Here is a 22825-nt window from a genome sequence, read left to right as displayed (position 1 = left end):
GCTCAATCTTGTCTTGATGTGGCATGAAAGGTATGTAATTCCTATACAGAATGCTTTTTACTGAACTGAAGCAAAACAAAACCAGAGTGTTTATGTCATTCTGTATCACATTATTGAGCCTTGTCTTAAGCACAGTGTCATTTTGCTAAGGGTTGTGTGGAAATTCAGGTGCTTTTTAAATTAACAATAAATTTTCTACAGTTCAGGACTTCCAAACTGGTAACTATGACTTTCTTTTTCCACTTCTCATCCAATAAGTGTCTTGTGACCAACTTTGAGATTAAATTGGTATTCTTTAAAAGATAACTTCCCTTACCAATTCGTTAACTGCACAGGATACAAAAAACCCCCACAATCAGAACAAAGCAAAATCCAGTTTCTCTCTCGATTTTCTTTCAGTCTTCAAGGACAATCTTATCTCTTTTCTCAGACAGACTAATCTTGACTAAGGGGAGGCTGTGAGTCGGTAAAATACACAGTCTGTGCTTGCTCAGGGAGATAGGGGATATTCTCTGGCATGCAGTGCTGCTCCGCTTCTGTCCCATTTGCCACTAGTTTGTCACTAACACAGCACACGCTGTGGCATCAACATGCATAATTATTTTCTTATGCTTGATAATTCAGGACAATTATAATTAAAAAGTTTTACTTGAAGGGTGAGTAATAAGCTTGTATAGTTATGAGAGCTGACTTCCCCACTGTTTAAAGGTTGTAAAAAGAAAAGGAGACATCACTATGGCAAGACTCAACCTGCGTGTTTTATTCCTAATGCTACAGAAAATATCTGGAGGAGATGTAGCCCAGCTGCCTTAACTGGAGATACTCACTTTACACTGTGGTTAACTAACATGGTACAAGACCCTTTTAATATAAATTCAGATTCTAACTGCAGACATTTAATTCTTTAATGCTTGCAAACTAAATCCTTTTCTGAGATGGATCTGGTCTACCTATAGGTGCATATGCCAGAGGAAAGACGGGTTGCTGTGATGCAGGGGTAGACCGCTAAAGACTTCCATTCAGACCTTTGTTCCTCACTGCAGTTTTTTTTCCTTTTTACTTACCCTTTCCCAGCTGCTGCCAAGTCAGCATCCAGCACAGTCATGAAATGGTCTGAAGTTCCCAGGTGCTGATCACAGGTATAGGAGGCCAGGGTTTGTCAGGTATCATCTCCAACCCAATTGCTGCTGCTTGGCTATCAGGTAGGTGACCCTCACATACTGCCCATCAACTGCTCCCTCCCAGACAAAACCCATAATTTTTGAAAGCAAGCCCCTAGGCTTGCCTTACACTGTGCTGGTGTGTCCTTTCTGAAGCCTTGGCTGCATCTGTGTCAGTATGACAGATCGGTGATGTGCTGCGGATTGTCAGGCACAGAAAGATAAAAGGATGGAGGGAAAAGGATGCTGAACTACAGCTGGGGCATGTGTGGCTCACTGGGGCTTTCTGCCAGGACTGTCTGCTGCAGCGCTGGCCCTGCATGCCAGACATTGGGTCAGTACACTGCTGTACAAATTCGAGAGAAAGAATTTTGGTTTTGTGTCATTCCTGCTTTGTTGTGTAAGAAAAAGCATGCTGATAAGAAATTCTCATGCCAGTAATAGCATATTTGGTTCAGAGAACTTCAACTTCTCAAGTTAAGGCCCATCCCCAGGGGAGTACCACCACCAGAAACTTCTTACTATAAATGACATCCAAATTCTACTAAGTGAAAAGGGGGACACAGCTTTCCTGGGGGCAATTTTGAACAGACAGTAATAATAAGCAGGAATCAAGAGCAAGGCTTGTAGCAGCAGTGGGAACTCAAAGAGTAAAATGTAAGAAAAAAGTAAGATTATGTCAGGTGGACTGGCAAAGACGTTTTTCCAGCAGCTGTTCACAAGCTCTTACCTCCCTCCCACAGGCACTCAGTTCAGGTGTGCCCTGCTCTTAGGAGCGTTAACTACAAGCTCCTTCAAAACCACCTGGAGCTGGAACAATCGCCCATCAGAAGAAAGCAGTTCGTCTGCCCTTGTTTAGCTGGCATATGCATTCCTGCTTGTGTCTGGGAGACACTGGTAGTCTGTCTGCCCAAATCTGATTCCTATTTGGCAGCAGCTCCATCAGCCACAAGCAAAATTAAACAAAACAATAGTGTATGCCTTTTGAAGGGAGGCCAACTGGCAAAAATATAAACCATATATCTTGAACTTCTGCTTAGAAGTACTCAATATTTAACACGGAATGAAAGGTTTGTGTGGTTTGTTCTCTTGTAGTTTTCTAATCCTCACTTTTGAAAGAAGCTCATGGAGTGATTCTAAAGATCTGAAAGGGAAGAATCTCAGGAAAAGGCTCTTCTTACTCTCAGTATGTTTGGTTAGGAACATCTCTGAGTGAAGAAACATGCTTTTCTTGTAATGTTGTTAAGCAGGGGTGAAGTATGTGACTAGGTTGTGATAGGTTCCTGTGTTACTAATCTGTAGCTGTGAAAATGAAATAATTCAGTGATCTCTCCTTCTTTCAGAAGTACTTGATTGCAAGTATTTAGATCAGAGAAAGCCTCAGTTTAACTATGGTCATCTGCCTTGTTTAAGCTAACTAGGATGATACCAGTTCAGTTGGGAATTGTTCTTTTCATTCAGTGCTCATTTGTCATTCAGATGTGCTATTCAGTCCAGCACAAAACACATGTTTGTTCAAGGGAGTGGCCCAGAGCGGGTGAGGGGTGTGCACAGGCTGATAGGACTCAGGTGAACGACTGAGGTGTCTTTCAGAAGCTGCAGAGGAAACAAATGTATTCAGGGACAGCTTAGACCTAGGAGAGGCTGAGAGCAAACATAGCAAACATAGCATGCAGTCCAGATCCACACTGTTTGGGATGCCATGTATGGACAGAACTACAGCTGGTGATGAGGCCAGGCCTGAAAGCACTGTTAAAGTCAGGCTGCAGTTTGGGTTAGAGGAGGGGGAGACAAAAAAGAAAAGTTTTAACTGTCTGGCTGTTACTTAAACTGTTTGTTACTAACAACAGAATGCTGGAGGGCGTTTTATTACACAAGCAGCTTCTTAACTTTGCCCCATTCTACACATCTGATTGTGCATACCTAAAATTGTCCCAGCCTTGCTAACTCGTTTGTCCACATCTCCCCCTACATGCTTCTGTGCTTGCTTTCCAGCCGCCTGCTGTACAAGGAATGTATCTTTTATTTTGGACCACAGAGTCTCTCTAACATCCTCTCTTGCAGACCTCCTTGTTGTCTGCTGCACAATTCAGTGTCTGGCCAATGCAGCCTTACTGTCTGGTGTATGATTTTGCCTGATGCAGAATGAGCTCTCTGTTCCTGCGAAAAGCCCCAGCATTGTCCTTTTGCTGATATGATTGATTTTGTTGATGAATTATGAAGTTACCTTTCTGCTGGTATCAAGTGGCTCTCTACTTTTGAGAGCGTAGCTTTGTCAGTGCAGCTTTTATCGTACAGGTTGCAGCATGTACAGTTAAACAATGCTAGTAGCTAGACAAGTAGCTTGAAGCATTTTACTAGAGGCATTACTAGTGTCTGGGGTAGCCTTGACTTGAAACCTTGAAGGTTAATTTGAGTCGTTTCCTTCCAAGAGTTTCTTGCCATCACAAACAGAGCTATGTTACCAATCTTAGATGTGTATTCCAAAGCCCACTTTTGAAATGGATTTGCTGAGGAGTTTCCTTGAGATTAAATCTTCTCCAAATGATCCATATACGTCCTGAAATAAACTGATGTACCTTGGTAAGTCATCCATCTAAAGAGCCATGTTGCTTTCCTAGCTATCCAGTCTGTGTTTTTCTTGTATTTATATGCCCTTTTTTGATTCAGGTAGATCCTGACCATATGTTGCCTCGCCACCTAATAGTTGGCATACAACTACTTGTTGCCAAGCAAGAAAAGTTTTTTACAGTGGCCGCTTGCCTGCCTGTCAATTGGTACTTGTTTAAACGCAAACAGGAAACAACAGCATCTAAGTAAGGCAAGGAGCCTGTTCATGTCACCAAAACAGAAAAGGTTCTCTCTGTGGAGCAAGGTGTGGGAGGGAACTGGCACAGTGTTACTAGGAGGGGAGCTTTGTCTGTGCTAGTTCTGTCATCTGTCAGTGACTATCATGATACAGTCTTTTCTGACCAATGGACAAAATTAACATTCTGTCCATCTGGTGAAACCCATAAACTCTGATGTTCACAGAGAGCCTGGAGCATTCTGAATCACAATCAGCAAATCAATCTCAACTCCACTTGAGACCAAAACCAAGAGGAGGACTGACTCTATGGGTTCCCAGTAGTGAGTTTGTATGCACTACATTGCTTTCTTTGTAAATAGGCTGCATAACACTGCATAACTTTATGTCCAGACAGTGGATATTCAACCCACTTGGCCTTTTCACTTCAAAATGATGCTGTATTTGGTCTGTCTGAATGGTTCTCTCTCTAATGGCAAATAAATGGAAGAAAAAGGCAAGATTTCTAGACCAAGAGACAGTGCATATATGTACAAGAATGACAAGCTGGCAGAGTAGAAAATAAATTCACAGATGAATCCCAGACAGCTACAAACTTGTACCAAGTTTTCCTTTTACCTAGCTGGCAAGTAGTCAGCGAGACAGCGTTTTATATCTCAAGGATACTGAGCTTTTATACAGAAAACAGGCTGTACTGGAGGAGCAGTCATCCTGAAGCATGTGATCTTGTGAGCTTTTAAGTTTGCATAGCATAACAAATATGGACTAAGCCGTTTTTTAATTATTATATTTCCAGCAGTACATTAGTGTTCTGATTTTAAAAAGATCTGAAGGGAAGGACATTTACAGATGACATACACAGAGGTTCTTCTTTAACTGCCCTAACGTCCAGAAAGCCTAGTTATGATACAGTTGTAGTAAGCCACACATTATACTTTCATCTTGAGCAATCTTTTCCCAGATTTCTTCTTCTAGCAGTAGTTGGAATTGGAGGGTATAGATTTCTGAAGTATCTCAGAACGTGCATCTTTCATTTTTATTTATGGCTAATCACGTGATTTATTTCCTCTAGCCCTTGTGTATAGCTCTTCTGCACCTGCATCTCCACAAGGAACTAGTCATGTTGCTCTCCATTGGCAATAACCTGCTAGGATTGTCACAGTACCTTATCAACGTGGCATAAGCAAATTGATGAATGTTAAGGATGCAATAAAAGCTTAATGGTCCTGTTTGACCTGTTCCTTCCATTGATAGTCTAGGTTTGTCCCTTGCTCTCAGAAAGGCTACCTAAAACATGGAAAGCAGCTACTAAGCCTCAGTGTTTAGGCTCCATCTGTGCATCAGTTGTATCAATTTCCCATTCTGTAGCTACTCACAGTTCATCTTACAGCTGTTTTTTCCTATTCAAATGTCTGCTAAGGAAGGGCTCAGAAAGCAGGAACTAAACCTCATCCCCCAGGATTACTGGACTACTATGGTCAAGGGAAACCAAAGCAGGAAATATTTTTGTGCTGTAACGGAACAGGCACATGTCCCTAAAGATCTTGGAGATTTAAAGATCACTGCAAAAATTGTTTCTCCTTCAGTGGCAATGTGCCACAGAGAAAACCCTTCTGTGGAAGATCTGTAAGACCAGGTGCAAGGGGTTAAGCACAGGCATGCAGACCCTTCCAAAGGCCCTGAAAACTTTAGGAAACTGAGCTGGCCAAGAAGATAGCTGGGTGTGCCTGGGAGGAGTTCTGTGACCCACAGAGTTGCAGTTCTGCTGCAACAACCTTGATGATTAATCTGCTCGTGCCAAGCTGGAACATGACAGTCACAGAAATCAAGGGGAAAGCTCTCATGCATGTTTTCCCACTGACTCAAGGGAAAAACTCTCATACATGTTTTCCACTGTCACAGCCACAGTGAGAAACACTAAGGAAGTGGGACTTCAGCATTCTGGAGTTCAGGTGGCAGACACTGTTGGGATGACCAGCACTGTCTTGAGCTTCTTTTTTACATTCAGCTCTGAATTTCTCCACTTTGCCCCCTATAGTGTTTTTCTCGCAGTACTTGCACACTTTATCTCCCCTCTGTGTCATTGCTGCTTTTGAGATTCTGTTAATATCTCCACAATATATTTAATACATATCCTCTCTAAACATACAAAAAAGTTTCATACAAAGAGCTTGCAAACTATTTTGCAACTACTCGTACATGTCCTAATTGCATGTGAAAAATGTTTGTAGAAATGGATCGATAAGCATACAGCAAGAGAGTTTACTGTTATAATATCCATATATTTCATACCCTGCCTTTCTTCTTTTATTGCAGTTTTAGTTCTTGGTAGCTTCCACCTGAAAGCCACCTGGTACGAGTTTCCAGTGCGTGGCATGTTTTAGCCTGAGGAGGACTCTGATGGGTAGAACTGCACTACAGAAACTTGAACACGATGGGTAGTTCTTATCTGTGACTTGTTTTGGTTACCAGAATAATGTGAGGTTTTTTTAAACTAAATATGAAACAGGAAAAGCAAGGGGAATCCCCCACCCCAGCTGCCCTGCAAACTGGAACCTCTTTCTAAGTACCAGTGAGCAATACAGATCAGGGTAACATCCACAGTTTTTATCAGGAAGGCAAGGTTTGGAGAGAGAGGAAGTATTAATCCAAACGGCACATGAATTTTTGAAGGGCATTAAGCTTATTTCCCTGCCAGCAGCCCTGGCCCCATTAGCGGGTCTGACAGCCATTCCCGCTGTTGACAAGCCTTCAGCCTTAGCCCGTGGTGTGTCAGGTTTGGCAGGGGCGGTTTGTTGGTGCATGTGCCATCTGGTGGAGAAAAGGGGTTTTTCCATCTACAGCGCGCAAAGAAAGGCTCTTCCAAAAAACTGGAGAAAACTTGCACAAACCCACTGATAGCACTGGAAAAGCAGGGCACAAACTAAGCTCTGCGTGCAGGTGAAGAAGCCATGCAAAATACTGTTCTGTGCTTTGCTGGGTTCCATTGAAGAAGTAATATCTCAGTTATCTGGTTATTTCTTGCCTTCAGAGAAGGCAAGTGTGTGCACTTTTTGGCATTCCTTCTTTCAGTTGGTTTTACAGGGTCCATCTTAGCATCTTAGGTTAGATCACCCCTGTTGTTTCAAAATAATCTTTTTAGCTGTGGTAGCTTTGACTCTGTGCATTTTTCATGGCAGTTTCTTCTGCCTTTCTTTGTGTATCTGGAGAGATATGCAGGCAATGGGCTTTGACTTCTGACACACCTTACTCATCTGAACACCATGTTATTGAGATATGAGCCAAGGCCAGAGGAGACACAGCATGGTGGAACACCTTGAGAGAAATACACCACGGTAGTGCCACTCAGAGGGGAGAAACCCCAAATCCACCATTGTGGGTCTGTAAGATACTGCTGCATCATGACTTGGCTGTCAGGAGACCACCTGCAGTTTCCTCACGTAAGCAAAACAAGCCTCACACAAACATATCCCCAAATGCACTGCAGTGGGATACTTGAGAGCACAGGTCTTTGGGCTTTTAACACCAAAATAAGGAGTTTCAAGAAGATTCATGAGAACACTTGTTCTCCCCAGTATCTACTGAAGAAGATCTGGTAGAATACAGACCATCCCTTTTGGCAGATAATTGCCTATCCTGATCTTCAGCTCATCCAATGCAGGAGATACCACAATATCTAATTTCCTCTTTCTTACCAGATGGGATGTAGATAAAGCTGCAGAGAATCATTGACTTGGGCCTGTCTTATCCTCTTCCTGATCCCTCATCAGCCACATTATCTACTGCACCTGCTCTGCTCAAAGAAACCCGTCAGTTGTGGGGCTTACTCAGTTGCACAGCCACACTAAAATGGTTGTGTTTAATTACAAACTTCGAGGAGAAGGAGAAAAATGACTGCTACAGTTGAACCCAGGACAGTGGTAGTGAAGATTCATCGTGCATTTCTTTGGTCAGCATGCTATTTCACAGAGATCCCATCTACCCCTTCCATTCTCTTGGTGCCGCTTCTGTTATATTGGCACAGATGTTTGTGCATCTATGATACGAAGCAGATAAAGGGATCTGGCACACCTGAGAAATAATTAATTTTTTTTCTGCAGATCAGTTCCCTGAGGTAGTCCTGAGGAGCTACACAGTGGGTGGGCCAGGACATCACCGGAATGGTAGCAGACAGGTAGGCAGGGGAAAAGGTGGGATCTGCTTCAGCTAGATTAGGCAGCAGCACTCACTACTGAAGGTGAAGCCTACAGAAAGCTTGGCTGATTTCAGAGCACACCACTGTGAAAGAGGTGTCTGCCTTCCTTGTTTCCTCACTGCTGGCTGTAAGCTCTGATGGTGAGGCCTTTTCTGAAAGCAGCGTGGCATTGGATTGACTCAACCACCTTGTGTGGTTAGGTGATGCAGCTGAGCCCATCAAGTATCTCACTGAAACAATGTCCTGAGCCCATCTAATGCCCTGCTGAAACAATAGCCTTGCCAGCAGCTGTGCATTCCCAGCCAGGTATTTCTTTGAGCTGGCTTTGGCTCATTTGCCCACAGATTCAGCTGATTCAACAGTAGGATATTTACTTTTATTTGCTGCTAATATGTCAACTTGCTTTATCAAGCAGTCACAGGAGCACAGGAGATGTCACAAAGAAAAGCAGCAGGAACAGACAGCTGGAAGCAGAGAACTGGAAATGGGGAAATAACCCCTTCTGAAGACAGGGAGCCATTCAGTCCTCTTTCCCTTATCACCTAACCACACCCTGAATGTTCTGCCTATACCTGTGCTATCAGTCACCTGGGTTGATAAACCCTTGCAGTATCTCATGTGATAGACCTGAGTCCAAATTCCCAGAAGTTTCCCTCGGTTGTTACTTAGGGAGAAGTCAAGAGTACATGATTCCACTGGTAATTACTTTAGCTAGCCCTAGCCAGCTTTTCCTGCGTTGCAAAGGAGCTGAAAGCTTTCTTTGCAAGATGAGGTGATGCAAACTTCATCAGGTTGTACTGATAAAGACACTTCTGGTGGTAATTTGCAGGCTGTTCTGTTTTATAACTCATTTGCTCTCTACTTCAAGCTGAACCTCTTCTGTGAAAGCTGCTTTGGAAATGTACATCTTGACATCTGTAGAGAGCATGTCTCAGCTATGTATTTTGCATTCCACTTGTGCAGATACTAAGGGAATTTCCTTTCTGATAGCAAATACACACATTTTACTGTGGCAACTTTTCTTTCTGATGAAGAAAGGCAGAAGTGAGACTCTCTTTTATCTTGTGGCTGATCTTTCCATCACTTTCAAAGTTTTTTTCTCACACAGTTCCAAAATTATGATCTTGATATTTCCCCGTCTACTAGCAGGCATGATTTGCTGTTGTTATTACAGCTTTGATCAAGCAGCTCTAGTAAATAAAGTTGCTCCAGCTCAAGACATCACTTCCCTCTGCTGTTGACGGTACTTTGTTAGCAGAAGTTATTGCCCTGCAGTGCAGTAAGTCAGAGGGATCGCTACCCAGATCACAGTGGGTTCAGTTCACAGCCTGGCATGTTAAACTTACTCCAGTGATTGCATCCAGGGAATACCACAGCCTGGGCACACATTCCTCTTTGCTGACACAGACAGGAAAGGGGCAACTGTCTGTGGCAGAGGAGAAGCCACAAGCAGCTGGGGAGCAGTACTGTCCCACATCACTGCCAGCCTGTGCACATGGAGTAAGAGTTGAGTCCTTTTGGTTTGTGCAACCATACGGCTATTTTATGCAAGCTGCAGTAAAACTAAGGAAACTTTATGGTTTTATCTGTGCATTATATGTGCATATCAGCTCTCCATTTTTACTAGGTTTGGTTCCAGTTTTCAATGCAAGCAGTGCCTCTTTCGAGCCCAATGTCTCTGGCTTCTTCTGCTACAACCCAATCCTGTCAAGCCACTTTTGCAGAAAAGTTTTTCAAGCAGTTTCTTTCATTTCAGTCATTCCTAGCCCCAAAATGTAAAATCTCATTAGTCAATAAGGATGTCACATCCTAAAATAAATTCTTTAGATATCCTTGTATGCATTGATTTACATGAATTTTTAAAAGGAAATTCCAGAGATCAGGGAACTGCTTATCTTTCTTTTACACTTCAATGAAAACCTTCCGAATACTTAACTACAAGATTTTAAAATCCTGGCTTGCTTAGGGACATGTAACTGATTAGAAAATTAACCAGCCTTTTAAAACAATATTCCAGTGATTTCTGATTTGTGTGGCACCCTGTGAATTATTATAGACTCTCAAAATGAATAAGGCAGTTTTCACAGAGGCAGAAACAGCTGATGTAGCACAGACTGGTTCAGCTAAATAGAGCACACTGAAAAACAGGACCAACATACAAACCTTCCAAAGATCTTCCCTTTGTACAGGGGACAAGGAAAATAGAATTGCCAGTCCAGGGGAAGCTGCAGAGGCAGGAAATGAGCCACTGGGGGCTCAGAGCCAGCCAGTCTCCCAAAGACTTCAAGACGACTACAGGCACATAAATATGTTGTGCAGTGCTTGTGAAACTCTTTGAGGGCTTCTGGCTGAGAGGTTGGTAGCTGTACATAAAAATAGGGCTTTCTTGCCATTTTGCTTATGTGTGAAACCTTCTCCTTCAAAACCCACCTTTAGAGGCTGGGCGGATGGACGTTACAGCTGACGACTGAAAGAGCTGCCCCCCCCCCCCCCCCCCCCCTTCCCTTGGTTCTAGCCGGGTGGTGTCACTCTTCCCCCTTGTCCCCGCACTGAGACTTGCCTGCCTGCACCGAAAGGCATCAGCTTGCTGCCTGCACCGGCCACAACTATTCTGCCTAACAGAGGGTCAGATAAATCTCCCCGATCAGAGAGATCAAGGGGAAGAAGTAAGTGACCAAAGCTGAGTCCATGGGGAGGAGCAGGACACATTCCTTTGAGCTGTAACATGCTGTTCCACTGACTTGGCCATGTGTGCTAAGAGCATGCCTTTCACTAAATCTGCTAGTTTCCCAAAGTTTCTGATTTTCAAACTACCTGTATTGCAATTTCTCTCTTCAGATGAGGTTTGAATGACACCCAAGCACAGCTGGTTCTGTAAGCTTGCATTTAGTTCTGTAACAACAACTGACTGTGGGTGCTGAGCAACTGCAGTTCAGTGCCAGCCTCCCATGTGTCTGTCCACTCTGTGTCTCTGAGACTGTAGGTTTAGGGGTCTGGAATTAAGGTTTATGTCCACCTGTGATAAAGGCAAAGCTCTCCATGAATCAAAATACCCTTTACGGGAAAGTCTTGCTTTGGAAACAAATCTACATCTCTCTCCCTCTTTTTTTTTCTCCTACCTGTAGACCAAAATCTTATGCAAAATGCACCTGAAGGAAAGCTGGAGAAGTGGGTTGCTGGGGAATGCCAATAGCTAAAACACATTGATGCACTGTTAATCCTGATCAGAAGAATTATCTTACCACTCAGAAAAGCAGGATTGTGTGTTTTCAGAAATGTACCGTAATTGCCTGAATGAGCTTTGACCACCACTGTCAGTTTCTCTTCTCAACTGGATTAATAGAAAACCAGGTTTTGACTAACCACCACAAGAAATGCCTTTAAAAAGTAACCACTTTGGATCCCAGAAGACCTTAACGTTGCCTTCCCACCCCTTGGAGAGAAGTGCTTCATTTCACAACAGTTAATGATGTGTAATACTAGCGGCTTTTTCCATTCAGCTCAGAGACAGAAGCCTGGGTGGAATCAGCATGTGCACATGTAGATAAATTACAAGATCTGAATCAAAGTTTTTGATGTGCAACTCCAGTGTATTGTAAAACAAAACATACTCAATCACTTGAGTTAGTTATGCGACAGAAGAGTGTGCAAATGGTTTCTTTTTCCCCAAAGAGTAAAGAGGATTAAAACCATTATGGACAGAGTAAGGAAGCAGAACAAGGACTCAGTTTCTTTGTAGAACAGCATCTCTAATTTAGTTGGAGACCAAAAAGGATGTCAAACTTGCCAACTATGCAGCCTTATTTCTGGAAATGTTGAGCACGTGCCTTTCTCCATTAAGTACAATTGAAAGAGAAGAAGCTCACACTGACAAACCTGTCTCTGCTATTCAGACACCTAATTGTGGAGTTAAGCATCTAAACTTAGACCTTACATTTAAAACCATGCCTAGATGTATATGTGCTGTATACTCCTCTCAGTTGTCTCTTAATCCACTGTCTCACTTTTGTTTCTCCCCCTCCCCACCATCACAGCCACCTCCATTCTGTGGTCCCAGTAACCACGATTACTCCATGTGCTTCACTTGATCAGAACACAGCTCCTTTAGACAAGGTTGCTTCTTAGCCTCTGCTTTGTAAGAAAGTAAAAAAATACACCCGTTTTCTGTGCCAAGGTCATTTAAAATTACATTCTTATGCTGTGCTTCAACCAGAGATCTCCTCCCTGCATTTCCTGGATGTGTCACAGCCATCTACAGTTCTAAAAATAATCCTGCTGTTTTTTGACACACCACTAGCCTGCATGTGCATCCCGCATGTGCATCCCGCATGTGCTGGTTACCTGTACGGCCATGCTGGACTTCGTGGAGCTCCTTAAATAGAACCAGGTGCCTTCAAATGAAAAGCTGGTATTCATATTTCAGTGGAGCCATTAAAAAATCAGAATATATTTTTGCAACACTAATCCTTCAGCAATCTTTGGATCATCCCTACTACTTGCTTCTAAATATGTAATTGACTTGCATTACATTACGTTTAGTCTGTCCATGTCTGTTCCCGCCTTTCCATTCTAAAGGCAGTATATTGTGCCTGTTGGATACTGAGCTAGTGCAGCTGAGAGGGCACATGCAGCTCCTCAGCAGCCAAATTACATCTTAATTCAGGTTCACCTGACTCCTGTATTTTACACAGTTATTGTCTGGATTGGAAGGAAGGCAGTCAAGGGTCCCTAGGTAAAAAAAGCCACACTGCATGACATCAATGTATTTGTGAGCAGTGATACTATTTGTGTCTCAATTCCAGAATTCCCTAAAATATAGCATAATGACACTTTGTACGGAAAGGGCCGACTGAAATAGGAAAGAGAGCTTTCTTATGTCCCTACTAAAGGGAAATGCCAGACTAAAATTTGAAAGGATTAGTAACTGTCTTGCAACTAAAATAATGACAAGGGATCACATTTTCCCCTTCTTTAGTTCTTGATTGTAACTACAGTCCTTTGGGCTGGGTTGGATCCTGTGCAGCAGGGCTGGCTGCACACCGCAGTTACAGGAGGTGATTGATGGAGTATGTTCTGCTCCCCGAGGTCCATCACACCTTTCAGCTACTAGAAGAAGACAGGAGCATGATCCCAGTCAGTTGGATGAAAGCATAACCAGTAAGTTCAGCGGGACAAGCTCTGCAGGGAGGGGCAATATGTTTTCATTGGACCAACTGATCGAGTTGAAAAAAAGCAGGCCAGCCTTTGGGAACACAACCCCCCTTCACTAAGCCCAGCATCACTGGGCAAAGGAGGGGTGGAACAGCAGCTCCCTTCTTTTAAGAAGGTTAAGCATTGCTGTGGGACGAGTCTGGCAAAGGTTTTATGCTCTCTGAATCCAGCTATTGATTTTTTTGCATGGCATTTATATTTTAAGTTATATTTTTAAAAACTGAACTAAATTTGTCAACTACTGCAACATAGCAAGAGTCCATACAATTCTACTCTTGCATTCTCTGCAACCCTTGCCTGGAGATAAACCCACACCTCTCCCTGCTGCTTAGCACAGGTCTTTTTGGTAAGATGTCTCTGTGTCTTAGAATAGGATTTCTTATTAGCCAAGATTATATCAGCTCATGCTGATAGGTTTTTCACTTCATGTTCATAACCTTCTGCAGCTGACATCCCAATCATCTTTGCAGCAACTGAGCTGTCAAATGGAAGGCTGAAACCGTGATCAGAGAGAGCACCAGCAGGAAGAGGGTGAATTTGTATGGAGCAGAAAGCTCGTGCTTTTGTGCATCTACATGATCAGAACAGCAGAGAAACAGAGCTGCATCTTTACGGTTAGATGAGTGAAACTGTGCAAAACAAAGCATGTCTTTACTACCCTGCCTTTCATTTATTCAACATTCCTTTTTTTCGTTTTCTCTAATTAAACAGGGATGTTGGGTTGTGAATGGCCAATGTAACATTTTAAGAGGAAACAGCCCATAGCACAAGCAAACACCTGCAAGTCCGCAGTCCAAACTGCTGCTTTTAAAATCCAGAGAAGACATCAACTCCATGACTGGGAGCAAAACAGCCATCTTGGGAGAAAAACCTTTTTATGAAAGGCAATTTGAGGGACACTAAGGCCTGCTCTCTGAATCCCTTCAACTGCCAGCCTCCTGTTTGATGTTAAAAGCAGGAAGATGAAAAGCTCTCTTGCCTATCAGGGGGAGCACTCTTTTTCCTTTCCTAAGCACATAGGTGACTTTCAGACTAGATGTCTCTAAATCACTGCTAATACATGAACAGTATGCCAGTGTTTGGTAGCACAGTATTGCTCAAGAGCAACCCCCTTCTCTGCAGCAAAACTGCATCGATATATACAGCCAGTTATGAAATCCATCATTACTTTTTGACATATTTTGCAGAAGATGTGACAAACTAGACACAGGTTAGACATTAGCTGTGCTCCAAAACGTTATAAAACATTCTTGTGAAGCTCTTGTTACATGAGACATTGTAAGAATGAGTTTTTTTTCACCTTAATACTTCACCAGCATTGGCTACCACTAATTTTTAAAAGGTTTAATAAAAACGATGGGTATCCCAAACAGGCTTTAATGTTGCTTTTAGTCCCAGGCCACCACTAGGTATTCATTTCATGAAATGAGGCAGAGAGGGAGGATACATTCCCGTTGAATCACAGCTCTGTCTTGAAGGTAGACTTCTGCAAGACAAACCTCCTTTTCATACATGTAACAGCAGAAAACCACTCTCCTTCAGCCTTAAGCCTGAGAGAGAAGCTGCTCACCCATCAACAGGAAAACTCCTCTGGCACTGTGCCCCCAAAGCCTGCAAGAACTTAGCAAGTCCTATAAAACCAGATGCAAAATCTGCTGAGTTACCAAAGTTAAAGGTAACACAGAGCTTTGAACGGAGTATCTTGTAAGTGAAGGCATACTTCCTATTCCTTTGCGGAAAGCAAGAAAACCTCGTGTGTGTTGTTCTGAAGTGTTTTCAGGGACAAGGCTAGCAAAGATAACTTACCACCCGTCACTCATATTTTAATCAGAATCATCTCTCTCATTTTTAAATGCCATGCTGGTATCTATGCCAGCTTTTCCACTGGAACGAGATCAATGGCAGCTTCTGAAGCAGAGCATGCTAATATAAGCAGCAAAGCACTCAATGGCAGAAAAGGACCAAGGTTCATCTTGTTACCACTGCTTAGTCATATGTGGACTATGAAGTAGAATGAGAAGCAGAAAGTAAACACCAGGGTTTGGACAGTATGGCACATAGAGGGTGATGACTACATATTGTTAAAGCTGCCAAGGCTCTGATTTCTCTTCCAGGAAAACCAAAACTGGGTGAAGTACACATAATTCGCAGTTAAACCTATTAAAGTGATGTAGTACAAATGAGAATGAGCAAGTTTCCGACTAGGTAGGTTATCAGTAATTTTTATGAGTCTCCAAGTGTACCTCAGGATTTAAAAATTCCCCCATTAGTGCATAAGTTCAGCCCCAAAACATGCAAATTCGTTGAAATAGTTATATGGACAGAAACCCAAGTGGCACCATTTTGTCTTATACATACATAGACCCCCCCCAAGGCAAGCACAAGGTGAAAAATGACAAGAACAACTGTTCTCCCCTGCAATAAGCACATACCAGTCAAGTGATTGAAAAATTTATTCCCACCCTACACATGGTATCCAAAGAAACAATACATACAAAGATCTATTCATCCCACGATTACACATGCCTCCTGGATTTCATAGTTTGAACCATATTACAAAGTTCAAGAGACTTTATTTGTTAGATACAGGTAAATCTCAAATGAGACTCCTTGAACGTATGAAAAAGAATCACGTCACTTAAGTGACCTCCACAACTTACACACTCCAGCAACAGACTGCATTTATAATGTATAATGACACCGGTAACTTTCTCTTGCAGATCCACTTCCCTCCTTAAGGATTCTTTTATAGTTTCAGACACGATTGCTTTGTTCATTCTAGCACTTTCTACATATTTACATCCCAAGTACTGTTGTCACACAGGCTTCTAATTCCGTTGTTTGCTAACTGTAAGTCTTTGTGGTCTATCTACATTTTAGAAGAACTTGTGCACAGCACAAATTAATGCAGATGGCCTTCTCGGTGTACGTACTGAAGGATATGCACCCGGAGATTGGCTTTATGAACACATCTTTCAGTAGTCCCGGCTGTATTTTTAAACTAATGATACAGATTTATAAAAACATATACAAAAAATTAACCTTGGACCAGTACAATGTCCAAGACACAGCTGGTAAAGATGTCAAATTATTCAGGTATTTCTAACCCTGAAATGTCAAAGTATTACAGTATAAACTTAGGTTATATGGAAAAAGAACTTTTTCTTAAATCAAGAACTCTGTAACAGAATAAATAATTTACAGGCTTGAGAAGATCTGTATTCTTTCCTACACAAAGAGTTGTTACCTGTATTGTAAAAAGCCTAGAGGAGCTAAGTATCATTTCTGTCGGTGGTTGAAAAACTTAAAATACCTGGTTTTGTTCACGTAATTCCCCTCTTTAAATCTGCCAGAGGTAGATGAAAATAAAATGAACCTCAAAATGTAAGATGCTGCAAATAAATTCTAACCCTGCAAATCTAGTGAACGTATGTTCTCACCAGATTTACTGAAAGCTGTTATTTTTTCTGTCTCTTTTAAAATAGAACAGCACTCAACTTCCTCCTTCCCCCTTGTCAAAATCAGTGCTTGATACTGTCATAAAATAATTTTCAGAGCATTCCTGAATTAGAGCAGGAGCAGATCCCACCTCGCACTCTTCACTCGCTCTGATACAGTTCTGGTGCCCCTGGAACAAGGACAACGGGCCAAGCTGCAGAACCCACCCAAGTAACTCGTGGGGAAGGTGCGGCAGTGAGCTGGGGCTGAAGGCGGAGACAGAGCAGGCAGCCCTCACGTCCACTGCAGATGGCACGACCATTCTGAAGATTTCTCCAAAAACACATTTCGCATGGGTGTCTGTGTGCAAAGGCTGCAACGTGCTTGATTATTCCCCCCAAATCAGGGAATTGATTAGGCTCATGAGCATTTACAAGAGCTCATGTAAAGCCTTGGGCTTGGCACAGAGAAAACTGAATAGCAGTAACAGAATTATCTAGAACATGAATGACTTCATTAGTGTCCTGACAGACCAAAAGAAAAATCTAAGATGAACTGTTTAGATCCAATTTCCTACTTTTCTATAGGTTGGCCTGTGGCTTCAAGTTTTCCAATGTCTCCTCTGGTCTCTCTCCAACTGTGATTTTATCTAGTTTCCTCAGCCAAAATCTATCAATGTGTCTAAGCCAAGCATAGATAAGAAAGCATACAAGGAACAGGAATGAGCTTGGTGGTCCTTTTTAGACCTACTGAACAAAGTCTGTTTCCTCTTCATCACTCACCAGACAAAAAGGAGGAAGCATCACTACGTACCAGAACATCTGCATAAAAGCGCCTCCAGGTTTCTCCACAACAGTAATACTGGCATGATCACAAAGACAGAATTCCTTTTCTTTTTTTCTCCCTCTGTATTATAACTGTAGCCATCATGATCTCATTTGGTATGCAAAAAGTATAATTAGCTCAGTACAATTTCCACAGCAATTTGAAGTGTGCCTTTTTCTCTTTTACCATTTAAATTGAATGAAAATGACAGGACGGACTGAGGTGGCAAACCTCAGCATTTTACAGAACTCATTTCATTTGGGTTTGTTACAGAATAACAATCCTGGTGGTTAAACGAAAACCACAGATCCACACGAAGGAGGCATCTTTTCTGCATTCTGGAATCAATGTATATTTAAATACTTGTCCTCCTTCACAACGTTATTAAGCTCCAGAAGGCCTTGCTTTATGGACGCTGAGCCAATTTACTCTTATTGCTTTCCTGCTCGCTGAGCTTGAAGTGGGTGTAAGCTAAAATGCCCAACAACGTGCACAGAATTCCAAGGCCTTGATTAACAGACAGTGGATCCTTAAATAAGAGGCACCCTCCCAGGAGGGTGATGCAGAACTTGAAATGTCCAAACATGTTATACCTAGAGATCTGTTAAGGATAATAGCAAATAGCAGTAGTGTTTTTTGTAAAAAGAAACACTTGGGAACATCATTAATTACACTCAAAGCATGCAGTGGTATATCACCCTGACTCCAACTCGTGCAACTTTCCCATGTCTCTGCAGCTCTGAGAATTAAGCCCCACCTAAAGCCATCTGCCCATTGTACACGCCAAACTGACACACCAACACTTCCTCAAGGGAGTCAAAGTGTGGGCAAATACTCTTTGTAGGTGCGAAGGTCACATCAGTAAGTTAATCGCCATTATCTATACAGAGAAGTGAAATACACTGAAACATGAACATGCTTTTCTAGCTTCACCATGTAAGATAAAGCAGGCAGGTGACCAAACAGTTTTCCCACAGTAAATCAGCCCGAATGAATGCTAACGTAATTCATCTGGAAACTGGAGAAACAACTAATGGCACAAAGGATACGTGACAGGTGACGTATTTCCAATGATCCAGTAAATGGACAAGTTTACCATAAAGGCTACTACTCCAGACAGCAGTACCATTATCTGTGGATTAACGGACACGGTCAGTAATCTGGCATGCTTTTGGCCATTTGTAGATACATTCCACGTTATTTATTTAGTTGCCTTTACTTCCAAATGCAAAATATCAGGCAAGAAAAACATATGGAGAACAAAAATAGGAACAGCTTCAGATCAGCACAGACACTGGTGATGTGTAAAAGTAGCTCAGGGTATGATGTCCATAAATATATACTGATAGAACCACAAGCCTTTTCTCCTTCACTCAGCAATTTAGAAATCACTTGAAGAATGATTTGGCAAGTCTGGCTACTCATACACACAGAGGTCATAGGCTTTACCTTTCAGACAAGGTCTTACTTATGGTCACGCTAAAAACTATTCTTAAAAACATCCAATTTTATCCCTGTGAATACTTGCTATCCCATTCATAAACCGCAGCGCTACAAGAAAGGACCCATCACTGAGCAGCACCATCAGCAGCGGTATGAATGTGCCATTGGCTCTTTGCTGGACAGAAGGATAGAGAGAAATCATAGCCTCCTTGGTGAAAATAAACCAGCAATTCTAGAGAACAACCAACACTGGCATCCTTCCACAGAAGAGGAGTGGAGAGTGTCAAAGTGAGCATGCTTATTTCTTTTCTGAGTGGACAGTAAGAGCTGGAACTAGGGCACTTACATAGCCTTAATTTAATACACTAGGGGAAGCTTCTGGATTTTGTCAGATTTTCCTGTTGCTCAGATGCCCTCTAAACAGAAACAAGAATAAGGAGATAAGTCGATTGTCAGACAGACTCCTCTGCGAGGAAGTGGGGCGGACACAAGGGTGTTTTTATTCTTTCACATGCCCCTCTCATCTCATCATAGTCAATGACTGTACAAAAATCTGTTTCACAAAGAAACAGTTCTGACTGCCAAATTTAACTACATCAGCGATGATTATTTATATTTAAATAAAGTCAATAAAAGCCTTACCACAGCAGAAAGCGTCCAGGGCCCAAATATTCCCCCGTCTCCAAAGACTGGCTCAAAGAAGGGTATGATGAACAACAACATAGCTGAGGACATTGGTGCCTGATAGTACAGCAACTGCATAGAGTTTACCTGCAACTCATGCTGCTTAGCTCCTACCCACTAAAACCAAAAGAGAAAGCTGTTACACACAAGGGAAAAAAACAAAACAAAATCATCAATTGAAAACTCAAGCAAAAGCAAACTGGCTACTAGCACAGAGCAGGTCTCATAGGGACAATACTACATGAACAGGTTGTTGAGCATCATCTTCTGCCTTTGCCTACTGGAGGCCCATGTCTTTGTCTCTTGCAAGCACAAAAGCCACGTGAGAAAGTGCTATTCTTGAGGAAAACCAAAAAAGTAGCAGAGCTGGGAAAAAAAAGACCAGGTCCCTTTTATCCTCAAGACAAATTCCAGACTGTCTATGATGGAGCTAAGCACCTTTGCCTGAGCAGAGATCTGCTTTTGCCCCTTTCTTCTCATTTTCCTCCATGCACAAGCTAACAAAACCAGTAAATGTTTGTCTTTCTTTTGCCAGTTTGTTCCAAATTTACTGGATTTCATTTCAATTGACTATAACTTGGATTTTCAATGTAGTGTGCTTTACGAGATGTTAGGTTATCTGTGGTTATGAAGAGGGATGGTGCAGCCAAAAAGATGCATCTTTGTATCACACTGAAGAATGTTTAATACTTCATAAATCACATTAATTGGTAACATGGATTCCAGCATACAAACTTGCTAAGTTTTTAAGAAAAAATACATAATAATTTCACTCGGGTACTATTGTTCCTCCAGCACGCACACCATCACTTAAGGTTATTAGGCAGCATCTCTCTCCTCCTCCCGCCCCAAAACAGGACAAGAGACCATTATTTATCATCTTGCACACTACAGGTCAAAAAGCCTCACCTCTTTTGGAGCACAGTACACCTGTTTCAAAGAAATTAATGTTTAAATTCGTGATGAGCATCACATCAGCGTGACAGGAGACAGAGTCACGGCTGATAATGAGCTGGTCTTGAGCTTTAGTATGATGTTATAGGGGAAAGGGCTAAGGCAGTCCTTGGACATACCTATTTTACAGCCATAACCAGCCAGAAAGGTTATACTGTGCATATATATGAATTCACACTCTACAAATCCACCTTAGACTGTGTATAGTTAAAATTGAGGAAGGATGCTGATAAAATGTAAATAGTTGAGGGATAAACCACGGGATAAACTGAACGAGTGGAAAATGCCCTTTCTAGGGAAAGGCTCAGACACAAGGCACTGGCTTCAGCAAGGAGTAAATCTGTTCTCTTTAGAAAAACAGAGTTTTACTGATAAAGCCATCTTCACCCCTTGAAAATATGCTCATGGCCACATTGAAGTCGACACCCCAATTTTAGCAGTGAGGGCTATCAATTCCTTAAACTATTTACCTTAAAATTGTACAAATTCCTTGAGCAATTAAAAAATTTAGTATTTTTATATATTTATAACAGACTATGGACAGTTTCCCATAAGGCAACCTGCCGTTTACAGGCGACCTAACCCAAAGGGGCAGCACCTCGAAGCCCACAGCCACCACAACGCTCCCGCCTGCCCTTCCCGCCATTACCCACCACTTGGTAGAGGGAGGTCACCAGGACGCCCATGGTGGCGAACGCCATCCCGAGGACGTTGAACTTCACGTCGTAGTAGGAGTTGAGGAAGACGCCCAGCGTGATGGGGACCTGTGGAGACGGGGACAGGCGGGGTTAGAGCCGCTGCCCCTCAGGTGTCGCCTCAGGGCGGCGACAGACCCCCGCGCCCCCCCCTTCCCGCCGCCCGCCCGCCCTGAGGCGACGCTGAGGGCAGCCATTCCCCTTACCGCCGCCTTTTCCTCACCAAGGTGAGCTTGATACGGAGAGGGAAGGTCTTGCCGTAAGCCAAGGTCTGTATGACCACGATGACCGGCGTGGTCATGGCCTTGGCCAGCTGGTAGGTACCGATGGTGTTGCTCTGCAGGGAGAGGTTGGTGAAGACGACGAAGCCGCAGAAGCTGAGCGCCAAAGGCAGCACCTGCGAGGGCTGCAGGCTCTTAGGGGAGAAGGCGCCGAGCGCTTGGCACAGGTAAAGGCCGAGCCAGGTGATGGCGAAGTGCACCAGGGTGAGGCTGAGGTTGGGGAAGCCCAGCCGCACGTACAGCCACTTGTTCAGGAACACGATGCAGATGGAGGCGGCCAGGTTCACCAGCAGACCCGCCGCCAGACGGCCCTGCGCCGGCAGCCAGCCCATGGCGTCCCCCCGCTGGGCGCCGGGCACCAGCGGCTCAGGCAGCCCGCCGGCCGCCCGCGCTCCGCCCGGCACCGGCACCGAGCCCCCGCCTCCGCCGGGACACGTGGGATCGCGCCTTCCGGTGGTGCCGCCCGCCCCGGCTCGGCCCCGGGGGCGGAGCTGCGGATGCCGGCGGCTCCGCCCGACCGCGGGAGCGACCGGACGCGCCGAGGCCCCACCGGCAGCAGCGGGAGGCACAGGGGAAAGTGCGGCAGGCCCGAGGGACACCGGAGCACCCCGGTACAGCCCCCCTTTCCCGTCCTGCTGCCCCCTCCCTGACAGAAACGCGCCCTCTCGCCAGGGGACAAGCACCGCTGAGCGACCGCAGGGGGAGTTTCTATAAGCACACGCCTAAAAATTGGCTGGTGCGTACAGGTACAGCGCAAATCACTTTCTTCGGCAAGTGGCTGAAGGCACAGACTGGGGGCAGGAGCTGGAGCCCTTGCCTGACTGCGCTGCCGCCGCATCCTCTGCGCTCTACAGTGAAGGGAGCAGCAGCTAAACGTGTAAACGGGCAGGAGGAGGTTGTAAAGAAAGTTACAAAATCTCAGACTTAGGAGGCTCAAGCTGCTATCACCTCTCCTCTGCTTGAGGATGACATCAACATTTTAAGCAACTACACAGAATACATAACAACAGTGAAGCCCCGAAGCAACCCTCCCCTCCTCATGAGGGCTGGCAGCAGCCTTCCACTTTGGCTCTTCCTTTCTGCCAGCCCCGTCTGCTTTCCTCTTCCCTGCTTCCCACACAGAGCCCTGTGGC

At 43.7% G+C, this 22825-nt stretch overlaps 1 protein-coding gene across 1 annotated transcript; it reads right to left on the bottom strand.

Annotated features, from left to right (window-relative positions):
* Positions 1 to 15807: 15807 nt before the first annotated feature.
* Positions 15808 to 22111, bottom strand: SLC35E3 (solute carrier family 35 member E3). Its single transcript, XM_030479648.1, has 5 exons — positions 21635 to 22111; positions 21370 to 21480; positions 19721 to 19879; positions 18685 to 18767; positions 15808 to 18228 (listed from the first exon to the last, which is right to left on the bottom strand). The coding sequence occupies exons 1-5, from the start codon at positions 22022 to 22024 to the stop codon at positions 18042 to 18044; spliced, it is 930 nt and encodes a 309-aa protein (XP_030335508.1). The 5' UTR covers positions 22025 to 22111; the 3' UTR covers positions 15808 to 18041.
* Positions 22112 to 22825: the final 714 nt, after the last annotated feature.

Source organism: Strigops habroptila, chromosome 3 (assembly GCF_004027225.2).
Source record: "Strigops habroptila isolate Jane chromosome 3, bStrHab1.2.pri, whole genome shotgun sequence".
Lineage (NCBI taxonomy): Eukaryota > Metazoa > Chordata > Aves > Psittaciformes > Psittacidae > Strigops > Strigops habroptila.
This window is presented reverse-complemented; position numbering and strand designations above follow the sequence as displayed.